Here is a 21,528-nt window from a genome sequence, read left to right as displayed (position 1 = left end):
TGCTAGCTAGCCAACTACAGCTAATTTAGAGTCACGTCAAACAGTGCAGTCAGAACAACAACAAAGTAGCTGAATTGGCACTTGTTTAAGCTGATTTCTAGATACATTTATATGTGTATAGGTCCTTGTAAAAGTATTCAACCCCGTGGCGTTTTTCCTATTTTGTTGCATTACAACCTGTAATTTATAGATTTTTATATGGATTTCATGTAATGGACATACACAAAATAGTCAAAATTGGTGAAGTGAAATTAAAAAAATAACATGTTTAAAAATATATATATATTAAATATAAAAACTGAAAAGTGGTGTGTGCATATGTATTCACCCCCTTTGCTATAAAGACCCTAAATAAGATCTGGTGCAACCAATTACCTTCATAAGTGACATAATTAGTTAAATAAAGTCCACCTTTGTGCAATTTAAGTGTCACGTGATCTAATACTCTTCCGGCGCCGACAGAGATGGCCGCCTCACTTCGTGTTCCTAGGAAACTATGCAGTATTTTTTTTTACCCCCTTTTCGTGGTATCCAATTGTTAGTAGTTACTATCTTGTCTCATCACTACAACTCCCGTACGGGCTCATGAGAGACTAAGGTCGAAAGCCATGCGTCCTCCGAAACACAACCTAACCAAGCCACACTGCTTCTTAACACAGCGCGCCTCCAACCCGGAAGCCAGCCGCACCAATGTGTCGGAGGAAACACCGTGCACCTGGTGACCTGGTTAGCGTGCACTGCACCCGGCCCGCCACAGGAGTTGCTAGTGCGCGATGAGACAAGGATTTCCCTACCAGCCAAACCCTCCCTAACCCGGACGACGCTAGGCCAATTGTGCGTCGCCCCATGGACCTCCCGGTCGCGGTCGGCTGCGACAGAGCCTGGGCTCGAACCCAGAGTCTCTGGTGGCACTGCAATGCAGTGCCCTAGACCACTGCGTCACCCGGGAGGCCCGTATTTGTTTTTTTTACGTGTTATTTCTTACATTGGTAGTCTTAGGTTTTATTACATACAGTCGGGAGGCACTACTGAATATAAGAGCAACGTCAACTCACCATCATTACGACCAGGAATACGACTTTCCTGGACAATGGATTGGATCCCAGCCGGCGAACCAAAACAACGTCGCTGTAAAAGGGGCAGACAAAGCGGTCTTCTGGTCAGGCTCCGGAGACGGGCAAATTGCGCACCGCTCCCGAGCATACTACTCGCCAATGTCCAGTCTCTTGACAACAAGGTTGATGAAATCTGAGCAAGGGTAACATTCCAGAGAGACATAAGAGACTGTAACGTTCTTTGCTTCACGGAAACATGGCTCACTCGAGACACGCTATCGGAGTCGGCACAGCCAGCTGGTTTCTTCACGCATCGCGCCGACAGAAACAAGCATCTTTCTGGTGAGAAGAGGGGCGAGGGGGTATGCCTTATTATTAACGAGACGTGGTGTGATCATAACAAATGTCGACCGCATTATCTACCAAGAGAATTCGGCCCTGAACGAACTTTATTTGACTCTATGTAAACTGGAAACCACATATCCTGAGGCTGCATTCATTGTAGCTGGGGATTTTAACAAGGCTAATCTGAAAACAAGACTCCCTAAATTCTATCAGCATATCGATTGCGCTACCAGGGCTGGTAAAACCCTGGATCATTATTATTCTAACTTCCGCGACGCATATAAGGCCCTCCTTTTGGAAAAGCTGACCACGACTCCATTTTGTTTCTCCCAGAGACTAAAACAGGAAACTCCCGTGCTCAGGTCTGTTCAACGCTGGTCTGACATATCTGATTCCACGCTTTAAGATTGCTTCGATCACGTGGATTGGAACATGAGCGAATACAAACAGTGTAGCTATTCCCTCCGCAAGGCAATCAAACAAGCTAAGCGTCAGTATAGAGACAAAGTAGAGTCGCAATTCAACGGCTCAGACACAAGAGGTATGTGACAGATTACAAAAAGAAAACCAGCCCCGTCGTGGACCAGGATGTCTTTCTCCCAGACAGACTAAGGGGGAAGGTGAGGGATCAGCCCAGAACTACACGGCAGGACCTGGTCAATGACCTGAAGAGAGCTGGGACCACAGTCTCAAAGAAAACCATTAGTAACAAACTACGCCGTCATGAATCAAAATCCTGCAGCGCTCGCAAGGTCCCCCTGCTCAAGCCAGTGCATGTCCAGGCCCGTCTGAAGTTTGCCAATGACCATCTGGATGATCCAGAGGAGGAATGGGAGAAGGTCATGTGGTCTGATGAGACAAAAATAGAGCTTTTTGGCCTAAACTCCACTCGCTGTGTCTGGAGGAAGAAGAAGAATGAGTACCACCCCAGGAACACCATCCCAACCGTGAATAATGGAGGTGGAAACATCATTCTTTGGGGATGCTTTTCTGCAAAGGGGACAGGACGACTGCATCGTATTGAGGGGAGGATGGATGGGGCCATGTATCGCGAGATCTTGGCCAACAACCTCCTTCCCTCAGTAAGAGCATTGAAGATGGGTCGTGGCTGGGTCTTCCAGCATGACAACGACCCGAAACACACAGCCAGGGCAACTAAGGAGTGGCTCCGTAAGAAGCATCCCAAGGTCCTGGAGTGGCCTAGCCAGTCTCCAGACCTGAACCCAATAAAACATCTTTGGAGGGAGCTGAATGTCCGTATTGCCCAGCGACAGCCTCGAAACCTGAAGGATCTGGAGAAGGTCTGTATGGAGGAGTGGGCCAAAATCCCTGTTGCAGTGTATGCAAACCGGGTCAAGAAGTACAGGAAACGTATGATCTCTGTAATTGCAAACAAAGGTTTCTGTGCCAAATATTAAGTTCTGCTTTTCTGATGTATCAAATACTTATGTCATGCAACAAAATGCAAATTAATTACTTAAAAAATCATACAATGTGATTTTCTGGATTTTAGATTCCGTCTCTCACAGTTGAAGTGTACCTATGATAAAAATTACAGACATCTACATGCTTTGTAAGTAGGAAAACCTGCAAAATCGGCAGTGTATCAAAGGCCCCAGAGTCTGCAACACCACTAAGCAAGGGGTGCCACCAAGCAAGCGGCACCATGCAGACCAACGAGGTCTCCAAACAGGTCAGGGACAAAGTTGTGGAGAAGTACAGATCAGGGTTGGGTTATAAAAAAATATCCAAAACTTTGAACAGCCCATGGAGCACCATTAAATACATTATTAAAATGTTTTAAGAATATGACACCATAACAAACTTGCCAAGAGTGGGCCACCCACCAAAACTCACAGACCAGGCAAAGAGGGCATTAATCAAAGAGGCAACAAAAAGACCAAAGATAACCGTGAAGGAGCTGCAAAGCTCCACAGCGGATATTGGAGTATCTGTCTTCAAGCCGTACATTCCACAGAGCTGGGCTTTGCAGAAGAGTGTCCAGAAAAAAAATAAAAAGGCATGTGGGAGACTCCCCAAACATATGGAAGTAGGTACTCTGGTCAGATGAGACAAACATTTCGTTTTTTGGCATTCAAGGAAAACACTATGTCTGCCACAAACTCAACACCTCTCATCACCCTGAGAACACCAACCTCACAGTGAAGCATGGTGGTGGTAGCACATTGTGGGGATGTTTTTCATTGTCAGGGACTGGGAAACTGGTCAGAATTAAAGGAATGATGGATGGCCCTAAATACAGGGAAATTCTTGAGGGAAACCTGTTTCAGTCTACCAGAGATTTGAGACTGGGACGGAGGTTCACCTTCCAGCAGTACAATAACCCTCAGCATACTGCTAATGCAACACTTGAGTGGTTTAAAGGGAAAAAATGTATCAAATCAAATCAAACCAAATCAAATGTATTTATATAGCCCTTCGTACATCAGCTGATATCTCAAAGTGCTGTACATGTACTAGTCAATGCCCAGACCTCAATCCAATTGAGAATCTGTGGTACGACTTAAAGATTGCTGTACACCAGCGGAATCCAGTTCAACTTGAAGGAGCTGGAGTAGTTTTGCCTTGAAGAATGGGCAAAAATCTCAGTGGCTAGATGTGCCAAGCTTATAGAGATACATCAAGAGACTTGATGCTGTAATTGCTGCAAAAGGTGGCTCTACAAAGTTTTGGGGGTGAATAGTTATGCACACTCAAGTTCTGTTTTTTTTGTCTTATTTCTTGTTCGTTTCACACCCCAAAAATATTTAGCATCTTCAAAGTGGTAGGCATGTTGTGTAAATCAAATGATACAACCCCCCCAAAAATCCATTTTAATTCCAGGTTGTAATGCAACAAAGTAGGAAAAATGCCAAGGGGATGAATACTTTTTGCCACATTCATAACAATGAACTAATAAGGCACGATCATGACACTGTTGTTCAGAGGAGCTAGCCAACAAGACAGCTAACAATCACTACAAACTGAAGCTGGAAAGACTGCAAACTAGCTGCATATTATTTATTTGTACCTGTTTTCTATTGATATTTCTTTGTCCATAAACATGTGGCCCTTTTCATGATTTCGACTGGCTGAGAAAAGCTGCCTGTCTGTCTTATCCTGACTCCCAACAATTACTATACGACAGCAGGAGATCGAACTTGAATATTGAAACAATGTTACAAATGTTGGAGAGACAAATGGGAAGGTTTATACAAATCTCCGCTGTTGAAAACTAAATGTTAGATAATGTCTAGATGCTTTTTATAGTGGATATCAAGTTTATAAATTGCCTGGCTGATGAGACAGTGGATTTCCCAGTCAGATGAAACAGAGTAAATAGGCATTTTAACGTCATAGATTTAGCCGGGGGTAACTTGTGGAATAGACACCGGCTGGAATGCGGTTTTAACCTTTCTAGCGCTCGCGGAACCCCTCGACAACATTCCGCTGAAAAGCCAGGGCGCGAAATTAAAAAATATGTTTTAGAAATATGTAACTTTCACACATTAACAAGTCCAAAACAGCAAATGAAAGATAAACATCTTGTTAATCCCACCCATCGTGTCATATTTCAAAAATGCTTTACAGCTAAAGCACAACATATGATTATGTGTGTCCAAGGAAGGGCCAGAAGTATACAGAATGGTGTCGTCTGCGTAGAGGTGGATCAGGGAATCGCCCGCAGCAAGAGCAACATCATTGATATATACAGAGAAAAGAGTCGGCCTGAGAATTGAACCCTGTGGCACCCCCATAGAGACTGCCAGAGGACCGGACAACATGCCCTCCGATTTGACACACTGAACTCTGTCTGCAAAGTAGTTGGTGAACCAGGCAAGGCAGTCATTAGAAAAACCGAGGCTACTGAGTCTGCCGTTAAGAATATGGTGATTGACAGAGTCGAAAGCCTTGGCCAGGTCGATGAAGACGGCTGCACAGTACTGTCTTTTATCGATGGCGGTTATGATATCGTTTAGTACCTTGAGCGTGGCTGAGGTGCATCCGTGACCGGTTCAGAAACCAGATTGCACAGCGGAGAAGGTACGGTGGGATTCGAGATGGTCAGTGATCTGTTTGTTGATCATTCAAGCATTTTTAGAAACTTCAGAGTGTTTTCAATCCAATACTAATAATGATATGCATATATTAGCATCTGGGAGAGAGTAGGAGGCAGTTCACTCTGGGCAAGCTATTCATCCAAAAGTGAAAATGCTGCCCCCTATCCCAAAAAGGTAAACCAATCAGCATTCAGGATTAAACCCATTCGTTGCAAAATGTGTCATAAACACATTCTTGGCAACTTCATATAGCATAGATGCTGTAGAGGTCAATAGAACTCAGACCACAGGGATAGAATGGCGCCAGATTGGTGCACATTCAATAAATCTAACAAAGTGGATATTCGTCAAATCCGTCATGATTGATGTATTGTAACAGGACCACAATGTGGTTACTAATGTCCGATTTGGATATATTTGGCTGTTTTCACTGCATAACATTTAGAAGTTGTTCCTTTTCAGGTTTAGAAGAAGTGACTGCTTAAGTTGCAACTCTAGGGGCAGTATTTTCATTTTTGGAAAAAAAACGTTCCCGTTTTAAACAGGATATTTTGTCAGGACAAGATGCTAGAATATGCATATAATTGACAGCTTTGGATAGAAGACACTCTAACGTTTCCAAAACTGCAAATATATTGTCTGTGAGTATAACAGAACTGATGTTGCAGGCGAAAGCCTGAGAAAAATCCAATCCGGAAGTGCCATATATTTTGAAAGCGCTGCATTTCAATGAGTCCCTATTGAGCTGTGAATGTCCTATCAACGAGCTTACGCTTTCTACGTATTCCCCCCCGAAAATTACGCATTCATGTTGAAGAATAGCCGTAGGCGGCTACATTGCGTAAGTGGTCACATGATGGCTCCCAGGGTGACTGTCACGTAAAATACAGAGGTAGCCATTACTCCAATCGGTCCTACTGAAAAACGAATTGTCCCGATGGTTATATTATCGAATAGATATTAGAAAAACACCTTGAGGATTGATTATAAACAACTTTTGCCATGTTTCTGTCAATATTATGGAGCTAATTTGGAATATTTTTCGCCTTTTTCGTGACTGCAATTTCCGGGCGATTTCTCAGCCAAATGTGAAGAACAAACGGAGCTATTTTGCTTACAAAAATAATATTTTGGGAAAAAATGAACTTTGGCTATCTACCTGGGAGTCTCGTGAGTGAAAACATCCGAAGTTCATCAAAGGTAAACGATTTAATTTGATTGCTTTTCTGATTTGTGACAAGGTTGCCTGCTGCTAGCAAGGTATAATGCTATGCTAGGCTATCGATAAACTTACACAAATGCTTGTCTAGCTTTGGCTGTAAAGCATATTTTGAAAATCTGAGATGACAGGGTGATTAACAAAAGGCTAAGCTGTGTCTCAATATATTTAATTTGTGATTTTCATGAATAGGAATATTTTCTAGGGATATTTATGTCCGTTGCGTTATGCTAATTAGTGTCAAGCGATGATTACGCTCCCGGATCCGAGATGGGGAGTCACAAGAAGTTAATGCGAACTCCTGTTCGTATAAGCTGGTATAATAGCTACACCAAAGTATTGAGATAAACTTTTGTTATTGACCAAATACTTATTTTCCACCATAATTTGCAAATAAATTCATTAAAAATCCTACAATGTGATTTTCTGGAATTTTTTTTCTCAGTTTGTCTGTCATAGTTGAAGTGTACCTATGATCTTATTTTTAAGTGGGAGAACTTGCACAATTGGTGGCTGACTAAATACTTTTTTGCCCCAATGTATAAAAATAGAATAGAAGATAGCATTGTTCATTTATGGTGCAAGGCTAACAAACCGCTAATCGCTAACAGTCATGCTAAAATGCTCATGCATTCCATTGCAAAATGTTAACTGTAGTGCTAGCGGGAAGCGCGAGCTAGCTAACAAGCTCAACACATGGTAATTGTACACAATAAACCACAAAACTTAGCTCCACATAACATGACACAGATCTCAAGGCACTTACGTTTAGATGCACGCACAATTAAACATCAGTCATACAGGGATTCAGTCCACAGTAGGAAAACTTCAGCAGGAGGGAAAACTGTGGAAGTGCTCATCAGGATGGAGATAGCACGTTTCTGACATAGACCAACTGAAACTGAAGTCCCGGAAATTAAGGCTGCTTATAGGCTGAACAAGATGTGATGATAAGTATTTGGCGTGACCTTGGCTAATAAGATACTAACAAAAGTGGGGGGCCTCTGAAAAGGAGGCTATACTGCCCGACTTAGAGCTAACCATAAAGGATGGCTAGAATCAGCTGACCGAAGCTGGCCATTTTAACAGGTGTCATCGGTCAGAGGGCCTCTCATGTTAACTTGTAGTCTAAACTCTAGTTCTCCCAACATTTGTCTGTCATGGTGCTATGCTTGATTTATATGATGTAATGAGCTAAAATATGCCATCAATCCTATTGGTGCTGCCCGATTTGAGCAGCCAATTAACATGCAGTGGGTGTTGCAAAATGTTGAATAGCCAGAATAGACTAAATTATAATCTCTGTCAGATGAATACCTCGTACCTACAATCCTGCCTGTATTGAAAGCAGTAACTCCCCTCAATTAATTCTGAACAATTCATGACATTTCAGGACCAAGAACATGGATTCAAAATAGCTTCTGAAGTTTCATAATTTTATGTTCACTAATGAGAAAATGTGGCCGTTTTTTTCCATTTCCTGAAAAGTTTGTGTTTTGGAGATGAGTTTTTCATTCAACAGCACCAATGGGTCTTGGGGAAATTAGTAATAACTTGCATGACTTTTTAAAGATTATCTAAGCATAGATATTGCTTGTTATTTGGCTTTTAACTGAAATATTTAACACATACTGGTCAAAAGTAAACCAAGGCATGTCAATAGTCATGTAGCAGCAGGTGTGGCAGGGAGACCACTGAAGGGATCATTAAAGTGTATCTTTTGCCAATGATTTATTTTTCCTCTGAAGCTGAGGTGAGACGAGCTGACCTATATACAGAGACCAATTTTCACTTTCCCTGCATGAGTCCACTCCTATGGTCAGACTAGTTTGATGAGGGATGTGGAAATTATGCTCATGGCTTGTGGATGAGGAAGTTCCCAGAGAATTCTGCTCACCGAAATATGTGACTAACAATTGGTTGACATCTAGGCTAACTACAATGGTTAAATGTCAAAATGTTGACATATTCTATTGAAACTATGTTGATTATTATTACTCTTATTATTATTATTATTATACTGTATATGGTGTGATTAGTCTTAATTGCAGCTGTTGGTTTTCAAAAATGTTCTCAGTCTCTCAATGATTGACATGCAGAGTAGGGACTTTTAAGCCTCGTTTCAGGATACCCTGTCCATAAAAATACAATGAGATTGTGGTGGAAGAAGTGCAGCTCGGTCCAAAGACAAAGTGATAGCTAGAAGGCTAGAGGAGTAGCCTAGATCATTTCCCTGGGCTGATAGACCAGACTACGGCCTGTAAAAACATGAAGGTCTGTCAATTCTTCTTAAATAGAAACGGTTGAGAATTACCTCAAAACAATAGAGCTCTGTTTTCTTTCCTCCAACTCTTTGTGAACTCAACACCACCCTGCTAGTTTTACTCTATAACACGGTTCTGTTTTCAAATCTTAGCCCCTACCTCACTGTTCTCCACTCTTGATAATGTAGCCCTTTACCACCCTAGCTTGCACCCTACCCTGTTTTTATATATAGATTATATTTAACACAAAAATCAGAACACAGAGTTACTGCTAAGGCCCCGGGTTCCGTTTCTCATGTGCTGATGCAGCAAGGTGACCACTGTGAGTTCAGGGGGAGGGAATCTTCCAAAACATGATTCACTCAGTCGAGTCTCAGTTACGCTCAGGAATGAAGAGGGCCATTAAACAAAACTTATTTCCCAATTTACTTTGCTTTTATGGCTTTGAAAATGTGTCCATTTCTGGCAGAAGTCCCAACACAAACCCTAAAACACAGCTCTCACAGCTCTGGATATTCGGAGGGATACTGGGACAGCAAATGCCAATGTAAATAACAGTTTCAACAGAGCCCTCTCTACCCTACTGCAGTGTTTCTCGAACAATGGGTCCTGGCCAATTCTCACTGGCTTGTGGCTTAAGACTTGATTGTGAGGCCTCCCGGGTGGCGCAGTGGTTAAGGCCGCTGTACTGCAGCGCCAGCTGTGCCACCAGAGAGTCTGGGTTCACGCCCAGGCTCTGTTGTAATCGGCCGCGACCAGCGACTCCTGTGGCGGGCCGGGCGCAGTGCATGCTAACTAACCAAGGTTGCCAGGTGCACGGTGTTTCCTCCGACACATTGGTGCGGCTAGCTTCCGGGTTGGATGCGCGCTGTGTTAAGAAGCAGTGCGGCTAGGTTGGGTTGTGTATCGGAGGACGCATGACTTTCAACCTTCGTCTCTCCCGAGCCCGTACGGGAGTTGTAGCGATGAGACAATAGTAGCTACTAAACAATTGGATACCACAAAATTGGGGAGAAAACGGCGTAAAAATAAATAAATAAATAATACATTATCTGTTGGTTTGGGACCCACTGCCCACAGCCTGTCCTGTGGATGCCCGTGTAGAACTACAACGTGTGCATGGATATATATATATATATATATATATATATATATATATACACTGCTCAAAAAAATAAAGGGAACACTTAAACAACACAATGTCTGTGAAATCAAACTGTCCACTTAGGAAGCAACACTGACTGACAATAAATTTCACATGCTGTTGTGCAAATGGAATAGACAACAGGTGGAAATTAGGCAATTAGCAAGACACCCCCAATAAAGGAGTGGTTCTACAGACCACTTCTCAGTTCCTATGCTTCCTGGCTGATGTTTTGGTCACTTTTGAATGCATGAGACGGAGTCTACAACCCACACAAGTGGCTTAGGTAGTGCAGCTCATCCAGGATGGCACATCAATGCGAGCTGTGGCAAGAAGGTTTGCTGTGTCTGTCAGCGTAGTGTCCAGAGCATGGAGACGCTACCAGGAGACAGGCCAGTACATCAGGAGACGTGGAGGAGGCCGTAGGAGGGCAACAACCCAGCAGCAGGACCCCTACCTCCGCCTTTGTGCAAGGAGGAGCAGGAGGAGCACTGCCAGAGCCCTGCAAAATGGCCTCCAGCAGGCCACAAATGTGCATGTGTCTGCTCAAACGGTCAGAAACAGACTCCATGAGGGTGGTATGAGGGCCCGACGTCCACAGGTGGGGGTTGTACTTACAGCCCAACACCGTGCAGGACGTTTGGCATTTGCCAGAAAACACCAAGATTGGCAAATTCGCCACTGGCGCCCTGTGCTCTTCACAGATGAAAGCAGGTTCACACTGAGCACATGTGACAGACGTGACAGAGTCTGGAGACGCCGTGGAGAACGTTCTGCTGCCTGCAACATCCTCCAGCATGACCGGTTTGGCGGTGGGTCAGTCATGGTGTGGGGTGGCATTTCTTTGAGGGGCCGCACAGAGGTAGCCTAACTGCCATTAGGTACCGAGATGAGATCCTCAGACCCCTTGTGAGACCATATGCTGGTGCGGTTGGCCCTGGGTTCCTCCTAATGCAAGACAATGCTAGACCTCATGTGGCTGGAGTGTGTCAGCAGTTCCTGCAAGAGGAAGGCATTGATGCTATGGACTGGCCCGCCCGTTCCCCAGACCTGAATCCAATTGAGCACATCTGGGACATCACGTCTCGCTCCATCCACCAACGCCACGTTGCACCACAGACTGTCCAGGAGTTGGAGGATGCTTTAGTCCAGTTCTGGGAGGAGATCCCTCAGGAGACCATCCGCCACCTCATCAGGAGCAGGCCCAGGCATTGTAGGGAGGTCATACAGGCACGTGGAGGTCACACAAACTACTGAGCCTCATTTTGACTTGTTTTAAGGACATTACATCAAAGTTGGAACAGCCAGTAGTGTGGTTTTCCACTTAAATTTTGAGTGTGACTCCAAATCCACACCTCCATGGGTTGATAAATTTGATTTCCATTGATAATTTTTGTGTGATTTTGTTGTCAGCACATTCAACCATGTAAAGAAAAAAGTATTTAATAAGAATATTTCATTCATTCAGATCTAGGATGTGTTATTTTAGTGTTCCCTTTATTTTTTGGAGCAGTGTATTTCTTTTCAAATCTGACATGTGCTGTGGTTTGTCAGTGAGGGCAGATGCAGAGGAGATGGAACACCACAAACACACTTCCTGTGTGAGCAGAGGCGTTAGCGCATGTGTGCGTGCGACGAGCGTGTGTCTTTAACCCAAATCTCATGTGCACTACACTATCATACCAGCGAAAGATCTAACAGAAATGCATGTATTTTGCTATGCATCATACATAGTTCATCATCTGTTGTCAAGAGCTTGGGTAAATCGTGGATATTTTCATAAGGTTTTAATGGTCTATGTGTTTATGCATGCATACATTTATGCGTGTGTGTGCCTGTCTGCCTGCGTGTGTGTTTTCATACGTTGGAATTTTGGGTAAAGATTACTTGTCATGCAAATGAGAACACAGTTATTGTCATAATTGTCATTTCTGTTAAAATGTTTTGAGCATCGGAATGCATCTCTGAAAAATAGCTACGACAAACCTAATGAGTACAACCCAGCTTTGGTAACACCCCTGTCTCAAAAACCTCTTGGAACTTTTGGAAATGAAGCTACTCCCAACGGTGCCATTCTGCTCGTAAAATGATTACTAACTTTACCCACTTCACGTAAAAATGAAAAACTGCTATTGAGTCATTTATATCTACTTGAATATGAAGTTGAATCCCCCTTCTCTTAAAATGAATATGCATTATGACTATTATGATAATTCTTTTTGAAGTTCACAGTTATTGTCTATAATTGTCAGTAATAGGATTAAACGATAATTGTGCCAGCCCTACTCGTACTTGTGCTTGTGCGTACGTGTATGCATGCGTGTGTATAGTGTTTGTGTATAACTGGAGTATGTAATATTCATGTGTTTGTATTCTCTCTTTAGGGCTTGCAGGTGAAGACAGACTATGTTCCCCTGCTCCAGTCTCTTGCCATGTACGGCTGGAGACTAACGTGTGTGCTGCCTACACCCATCATCAAGACCAACAGGTAACTACTTTCACCTTCCAATACACACTCTCACTAATGTTGAGTTAGGGCCTGAATGACCATCATATCTCCTGGTTACCTAACTCTGGTATCGATTGGTCAACCTGATTAACCCTCTGGAGATTACACTGCCTTCTCTTTGATTTCAAAGAGCACCCATCTACCCATCTCATTTGGACAAAGCGATGGTCAGCCCATATGACTGTTCAGTTAACAGCTCAACTTAAATGGATTATGAAGTCAGTCAGAAGAACTCAACAGGTTGTTCAACGAAAATACTAACTGGCCCCAATTGGCAGGTTCATTCGTAACAGCGTGTGGTGCGAGACAGTTTAAACCCACAAATGTGTGTAACTGGAAAATCCCTTCAGAGAAATGTAACGGTTCTTCTGCTCAGCCTCTGCTGACTCATTCATCTTATATGAGGACTATGCACGCACACATTCGCTAGCAGTCAACAACTCAGTCATCTATCAGCATGCCACAACATGTCTTCCAAGTCTCTCACCTGAAACCCCACTTTACACAGTCACAAGCACAATCACTCATCATTATCACAAGTCAGAACACGTCCAATCCAATGATATGTACCCCTTGCATTGATCCTTGAAGAATATAACTTGTAAATAAATATCTTGTGAGCTTAGTTCAACTGTCGTACCACATCAGAAGCCAAAATGGAAGCTTGTTTCACTCCAATGTTTGTAAACAAAGTAAAGGCAAACAAACACTGCATAGCCTGAACACATGGTTAAAACTATCATTTTAATATCATGGATGGTCCTTGCATCCATAGAATTTGAGTGGCAACATTTCTCCAACCCCATGCCCCCGTTTTTGACTGAAACAGTGGTGGGGAGAACACTTTGTTATTGTTTCAACTACTGATTGCTGCTAGTAGTCAGAGTTATGTGTTGTGTCATGCTTATGGAGACTCCAAGTATATGCTTAGAGTTCAACACGGTTGCAGTTCTAGGTTCACCTTGCGTGACCTTGTCTCTGGGGGTCGTCATGTTTGTGACCGTTCCGGAGCATAGCTGATTAATTACCGCTCTATTTTCCTCCCTTGTTTTTTCACCACTCTTTATTTGTATCTCTCTCTCTCAAATTGCAACAACACAACAGCGCAACATGGCTAATTAATCAGAGAGCCGGCCTAGATACAGCAACACAGCAACACTCATTTCTCTCCATCTCTGAAACACTCGTCTCTTTGTGCACAGCAACGATAGCTGATGACCCATTTCAGATTAGCTTGTTCATTACACTTGTATTATGTTGACTCTTCCATTTTCACAACTATATTAAAGCTAATGCACGTTGGGATACTATCTGAGGATGAGCAAAGTGCACTTCTTCCAATGGGGGTCTACATGGACTCTGATCTGCATAGACCTACGTACACACTAGTTAGCATCTAAAGTGAACATCCACCGGGACTCAAGGCTTCTTTAATCAACGTAACATGAATGTGAAGTTGCACGTGGTAATGTACAGCATATTTCTGCCACATGAAACATGTTACGTTTGGTGTAAATCTGATGTTTGGACATCGTAACTGTTTTAAGTAAATAAGTAAGTGCTTCATTATACCGTTATAAATGCTTAACATTACACTACAGAAAACATGAATAAAGCTGAATTGAACAACCACAGGTAACCACTAAACATGATACACCAAGTTCCCCTACCACTGTACCAAAGAAAGTATTGTTGCTGGTATATGACGTTTCTGTTCCAGTACTGCAGACACTGACAGCTATGAGAGGACTGTAGCAACAAGACACTGACAGCTATGAGAGGACTGTAGCAACAAGACACTGACAGCTATGAGAGGACTGTAGCAACAAGACACTGACAGCTATGAGAGGACTGTAGCAACAAGACACTGAGAGCTATGAGAGGACTGTAGCAACAAGACACTGACAGCTATGAGAGGACTGTAGCAACAAGACACTGACAGCTATGAGAGGACTGTAGCAACAAGACACTGACAGCTATGAGAGGACTGTAGCAACAAGACACTGACAGCTATGAGAGGACTGTAGCATCAAGACACTGACAGCTATGAGAGGACTGTAGCAACAAGACACTGACAGCTATGAGAGGACTGTAGCAACAAGACACTGAGAGCTATGAGAGGACTGTAGCAACAAGACACTGACAGCTATGAGAGGACTGTAGCAACAAGACACTGACAGCTATGAGAGGACTGTAGCAACAAGACACTGACAGCTATGAGAGGACTGTAGCAACAAGACACTGACAGCTATGAGAGGACTGTAGCAACAAGGGGCCTGTAATTCATCCGCTCCGTTCTACTTTAATGGGCTTGGGCTTTTTCTTAGGACTCCGGTTGGCTTTTCCGCTTTCATTCAGCAGGAAGCTGTCGGGCAATATGACAGCCTGGAAAATAGGTTGTTGGAAACGCAGGGTAAGGAGGGAGGGATGGGAAAGGGGGGTGGTTTAGATAGTAAGCCTCTACAGGAGATCTGGAAGCCCATTTGATGTTGTGGGGAAGATTTGCAGCCAGCGCTATACCGTTGTCACCCTATCATACATTTCCGTTGTTCTTCATATGCCAAGTTAAGGATCCAGCTTAACTCAAAGCTGCTTCTTCCCCATGTGTATAAGAGTACATATATTTTAACGGTGAGGGAGTCCGAGAGAGGAAGTGACAGAGAGAGCGATCTGGAGAGGGAGATCAGGGGAAATACAAAAGAGAGAAGGGAGAAGGGAAAGGACAGAGAAAGTCTACATGAAGCTCACAGAAGAGGAAGAAGCAGAGAAGTAAAGTGAAGGAGACAGATAGTTAGAAACAGCAGGCTAAAGTAAGAAACAGAGTCGATACGTGCATGTCGGATGGAAAGATGAATGAGAGAAGCAGAGAGAAGGTTATGCGTGTGAGATGGAACGAAGAGAGATGAACAGGAGAGAGAGTAAGCACGAGAGACCGGAAGCCCTCTGATGACAGAATCTCCTCGGTGGATTAGTCTGTCTGTCATCTGTGCTGTATGGGTTATCCATAAATGAACACAGAGTGTGACATGTGCATGGACAGGGATTATTTTGGAGAGGTTTATGAGGACAGCCATGTTTTGGGGAAACCAGAAAACATGGTCTCTTTCTCTTGGTCTCTGAACTCTCTCCTAAGCATAGAACATATTCACATTTACATACATCATTTCTCCAAATTCCTTTTTGGTTTCTCGTGTTAACAAGAAAGGACAGAAAGGGAAGGAAGTAGAATTATCGAGGTTGACCACTGCTATGTAACTCACATCTGTGGTAGATGTCAGCTATTAATATAGCATCAGCGCTGACCATACTAGTCACACAAACCATTATAAGGTCTACCCTGGAGTGTGGATTCCTCCCCCATGTGGAACTGGGGCATTATAATACAAACTGCATTTTCCATTCCTCTCTCCCTTGCTCTGAAATGACCCCAAGTATTTCTAAAAGAGCTTGTGGCAATCTGATTTGTGTGACATGGATTTCTTTATCGAAGGTACAGATGTTGTTCTCTACAAATAAAGTAACAATCAAGAAAATGGCTAAGATTTCCAAAGTTATTTGTATTTCAGTTCTAATTATATTCTCTCTCCCTCCCTCTCTCCAATTTCACCTCTACCTGTTATCTCTCCATCTCCCTATCTCTCCCTCTGCCCTAGTGATGGAAGTTTGGCCACCAAGCAGGTCGTTTTTCTTCAGAGACCTGTCCTTCCCCGCAAGAGGGGGGACTCCAAGGTGTGTGACCTCTCATTGTGACCCCTCCTAGTGTTTGTCTTGGCACATGTGGGTCGACTCGCAGCTTGTTCACTAGCCAGAGCAGCGCTCCAAGGCCAACATCACCCCTCACCATACCACACTTCTTTTTGTTTTCACAGAGATAAATATGCACACTGCCGGTCAAATGTGAATGAACCCCTTTCTTCCTGAGATATGAGCCATTCTGTGGTAACCACGGCAATGCATGTTGAGAAAGAACTTTCCATTTGACCCTAGATTGTACTGATATAACCTCCAGATTTGACCTTCGTCCTTTGTGGAATGAATCTATATTGTCTGTGACCTGAATTTAAACTCTGGTCACCATTGGCAACGAAACTGATGGGCAATAACCCTGGCAGAGTGGGGCAGAGAATGATAATGTGAATGTTTGTGTGCAGGAAACATGCCGTTTGCCTCAGTATACTGTAAGTCTCAGCTAAAAGAGGGTCACTGGAGGCAATCTCAAAAAATATTACCAGCGATATTTTCTTGTTTGGTCTGTACCCCTGAAGGCACCAATCAATTCCCTTGGAATGACCATTTCATTCCCCACAATGAGAATCATTTTAATTAGTTATTTCCAAGTTTGCTATTATGTCCATTTCCAACAGTCTGTCTGTCCATCCTTAACATGACCAATGGAACAGCAGTTTAGAGAAACGTTCTTAAACAAACATCCTGTCTTTCAGAAACTGATATTCAAAAGCAAGTCCAACAAGAACTCTGTTAAAGACATGTCAAAAAACAAGAAGAAGAAGAAAAACAAGCAATCGGCAGCAGAGAAAGATCTGGAAGATTCCAAGATTCTTGATGATGGGGAAAAGGTGCTCAAAGAGGAGAGGAACTTGAAGGGAAACAGGGGGAACAAAAAGGAGAAAGTGAAAGAGGTGAAGGTAGAGACTGTGTGTAAAGAGGGTGAGGCTCCCTGTGAGGTGGAGGAAGAGAAAAAAGTTGAGGCAGAAACTGAGGAAAGGGTAGAAAGCGGGGTAGAAACTGGGGAGGAGAGAGTTGGAGCTGCAGGAACAGATGACAAGAGCGACAAAGAGGGGAGAGTGCAGGAGGGAGAAGAAGCAGGGGCAGAGACTGAGGAGGAAAGAGATGGAGAGAGGGAGATCGTGGAAGAGAAAGAAAATGGGGTGGCAGTTGATGATGAAACCGAAACTACCAAGGGGTCAGAGGTGGAGGTGGAGACCAAAGAGCAAGGGCAGAAAGAGGAGAAAGGGGGAGGAGCTGAAATGGAAGTGAAGGAAAATGGGGTTGAGACTAAGGAAGAGACAAATGGAGGGGAAGACAATGGAGAAACTGAGAATGTTGACTTGCAACAAGACCCAGCTGACCAGGATGAACATTTAGTGCAGGAGGTGCAAAAGGCAGTAAAGGATGATGGACAGATCAAATTGACCAATCAATGCCCCGAAGAAAGTCAAAGGTCAGATGTGTAAACCTCTTCAGACCACAGCAGACATCACACCTAAGGGGTTTCCTACCCATCAATAATTTACCTACAAAACATCATAACCTGAGATAGGGGCTCCACAAAGTCACCATTACCCCCTGGAACAGCCTAAATTGCTGCAACATCCTCCTACCATGCAATCACTCTATCCTCTGCAGCATCTCTCCACAATGGACACACACCAGTCTCTCTCACAGCCTCAGACTGATCCTATGCCTATACATAGAGAACGTACATAACTGAGAATGATGCGCAGGATACTAATGTACGAGAGTCACTGGATATAATGGACAAATTGATGGAACCAGTGGGGCTTGGGTCTGAAGAAACATCAAACTTTAACCAGGCAAACTCGCTTGTCCTTATTTGTACGGGACCATAGTGGTACAGTTACTGTATGTCACATGGGTTTAGATGAGGAGCACTGTGGGAAATGTAGTGGCTGTTGTTGCGACAGGCAATCCAATGCAAGGTGAATGGAACTTGATTTACTTTTAGCACATAATGTAAAGTACTACAGATGATGCTGATAATCGCTTTGATTCTTATAGTAGGTATGATGCATTCGCCTTGCATTCCGAATGTGTCAATATCCAAGCCAAGTCAAGGGTTTGATAATGGAGTCAATCTGCATTGAATGTGTGTGGGTGAGTGGAAGTGAAGTGTGATGAGAACCAAACATGGAAATATTGAGTCAACTTTGAGAGTTTACACACGTTTGATTTTAATAGCTTTTCCAATCAATGGTCATTAAAAAGTACTTGGCAAGTATGAGGGCAAGGTTATGGGCTGTGCCACGACTGGGTGTTCAAGATAGAAACGGAGCGCAGAAGAAGTAAAAAAAAAAAAAAAAATGATTGAGCAATTTGGAATAGCTGTGTTCGAATTGCCATTTTCCATTGACTTTGCTTTAGTATTTCACCTCAAGCTTTTAAAAGCCCCTCTTGACGTTGTCATTTCTGACCATACCAAAATCATAACGTAGTCTTTCAAGGTATCATGTTGCTTTCCATTTTAAAGTGGTGCTGCATCGATGCTGTGTGGAGAAATCATTAACCGGCTAATGGACGTTGTCAGTGGGGTGTCAGTCAAGTCATACATTTATAATGGGGGTCACTTGTGGCTATGGACAGGGGAAAACCTCACCTCGGAAAAATAACGAATAGCACTTCATTTGGATTGTGATTTTCATAGGGATTGATTTTTCTTGTGCTGCAGTTGCTAAGCAAAGTCTGTAGAAACCTGTATGTTTACAGATGAATATAGGCTTGTCGACGTTTTGTAGATGTGGTATTTTTCTGAATAACCGACTGTTCTGAAATGTTCATCTCAATGGCAGATGTATTGTATAGAATAGAATTCCAAACTGTGACCAGGATAGCCTTATTGTGGTACTGGGCCTAAATCGTGAAGTACAAATGTCAGAAGTTTCAAGGTGGTTTCAGTGTTATAGCCTGAGAGGGTTGCTACAATCAGTGTTTGAAGGTAATATGAGGGTAAGTTCAGTGTTCTCTGTTTTAGATTTGAACGGGAGGTAAGGAATTTGGCTTTAACAGGTGTTGTTGATTTAAAGGGTAAGTTTCTGTTTTTGATTTGAAGTTAGGCTCGGTGTATTCTGTCGTGCTAACGCTAGCTGAAGTGTGCTTTCTAACGCACATACTGGAGCTAGCTACCTCCTTAGGCATATTGGGGATTTGTAGCTATGGAGTCATCATTGCCAACTTTTTCCACCATATGGTCCATGCTGTAGGTGTGAGGTCATTACTAATGGCCAAGTGGTCAGAGGTCATGTTTGAACCATATTTGATGGATTTTCCACAGCTTCTACTTGTTCAAGTAGAAAGGAGTTTGCCCACATGTCAAATAGCAGATTTGATATGAAGTCAGGATCTTTTTTTTATTTTGTGATATTATCTGTGGTATTGTTTTTCTCCAGCGACACTTCGCCTTAGGCGATTACGAGCTTTAATAAGCACTTGTTGTATTCAACATATTTTATTTAGCTTTGTGGGTCGCAGCTAGGGAGAGAATATAAATGACTTGTCAGTTTTAATATTTGTGTGGCTAGGACGAATATGAGTAAGAAATGTAAATCTAAAACACCCCTCTGTGATAACTGTAGAGATTATCTGGACCTGAGACAGATTTCCCCATTGGCTTCTTATCAAGTCATTTTTTCTCTTTAGATTTAAACAAATCGCTTTTTGCCCGGATATAAGATCACGTAGGACTGTCATATTTGCTTATTCATACATTGTTTATTATGTGTTCATCAGTTCTGTTGTTCATACCAATTTGAGTCCTTTTTTTTATATCTGTGATCCTTGTTCCTTTGTATATTATTTTACAAGAAGACAATACTGCCTGTTCAAGTACAATGTAGATCAAGTTATGGTAGGAAAGTGTGGAAAAATACAGCCAGGAACTATCAGGTGATCTCATCCTTTACATCATTGTATTTTAACACCTACAGCATTCCGGTAGGACACCATTAACATGGACAAATGTAACCTCCACAGAGTTGGGTCAAATGACACCAGGTCCTGTATCCGTTTGTATTACCTGGGGGGTCGTGAACTCCATGCCCTCATCTCTCGTGATAAGAGATGATTTGTGATTGTACATTTGCTCAGCTTTGACATAAGTAGACTCTGGGGAGAGTGGGTAGGCTACATTTTTCCTGATACTGAAAAACAAGGATATGGAGAGAAGGTGAAGCAGGATCTGGCACTTCATCAGTTAAATGATGCTGAATGTTGTTTACTTACTCTTCCTTGACGATCCCTCATCCTGTGACTAACTAACCTCAGCCTTGTCTATAACAAGCGCCTCCAACCCACTCATGGAAAAAAGGTAATCTACTATTTCCTGTCTTTATGTAACCATAATTGTCTAAAGCTCAGCAGTCAGTGGCAGTGCAATTGTTCTTGATAATGCTGTGCAAAATGTGTGTTCCAGGGTTCATTTCCTGTGTGTTATGATGTGAAATGGACAGATTAGAAATGACAGAAACATGATACAGTAGGAGGGCAATCTCTTTATGTCGTCACTTTAGCTTGCTCGTGGCCTCTGGAATTGTATTGTTAGGTTTTATCTCCGATGTTACTGTTTTCATCACCTGCGCTGCCATTTTGAATGTTGAGTGTCTTTGGTCATCGGCTACCGTCATGCACTGCAGTCTTTGTAAAAACGAAGGTATTCTTTGTATTCGCTTTTCATGGAAATGTCTACATCCCTACTGTTCATGACTGTACAATTTGTATATTATAAAATTATTTATATTTAATGTGCACCTGTGGTGTTTTATGTTCCTAGGGGAATTCTGAAAACCAATGCATTTTGCCATGTTTGGGGTCATTCCTAAACTCAAATCATTACCCAGCACTACACATTTCGCTCATCAGTGGTCTTTCAATTTTCAAGTCTCTTGTAAAGCTTTATGTGCAACCTTCAATGTCTTAGATTCCGTAAACACTAAAATGCACCATTAGACATTAGAATCACACGGGTGGTTAAACATGACATTGGCCAGTGAGAAAAACAAGCTGAGACATGTTTTGTTCAGGTTCAGTTCTAAGGGCCCGATTCACTCTCAGAAAATCTATTCTTTTTTTGATTTATTAAGCACTTCTCTGTAGTTGGTATCCATACTTACCGTATGCAGGTGTGTAACAAGCTTTGCAGGTGTGTAACAAGCTTTGCAGGTGTGGCTACCTTGCACG

General features: G+C 42.8%; 1 protein-coding gene across 2 annotated transcripts in view; it reads left to right on the top strand.

Moving 5' to 3' along the window:
- The window catches only part of LOC110487899 (raftlin), a 70,976-nt gene extending 49,884 nt beyond the window's left edge, over positions 1–21,092 (top strand). For both annotated transcript variants that reach the window (XM_021559825.3, XM_021559819.3), the window contains exons 8-10: positions 12,473–12,576; positions 16,251–16,326; positions 17,040–21,092. In XM_021559825.3, the coding sequence (XP_021415500.3) occupies positions 12,473–12,576; positions 16,251–16,326; positions 17,040–17,792 (933 nt within the window). In that variant the 3' untranslated portion in view covers positions 17,793–21,092. The remainder of the gene's footprint in view (positions 1–12,472; positions 12,577–16,250; positions 16,327–17,039) is intronic.
- The last annotated feature ends 436 nt before the right edge of the window (positions 21,093–21,528 follow it).

This window comes from Oncorhynchus mykiss, chromosome 2 (assembly GCF_057628025.1).
Source record: "Oncorhynchus mykiss isolate SJ-2025 chromosome 2, ASM5762802v1, whole genome shotgun sequence".
Classification (NCBI taxonomy): Eukaryota; Metazoa; Chordata; class Actinopteri; order Salmoniformes; family Salmonidae; genus Oncorhynchus; species Oncorhynchus mykiss.
Note: the sequence above shows the minus strand (reverse complement) of the source record. Positions and strands in the feature narration are given on the sequence as shown.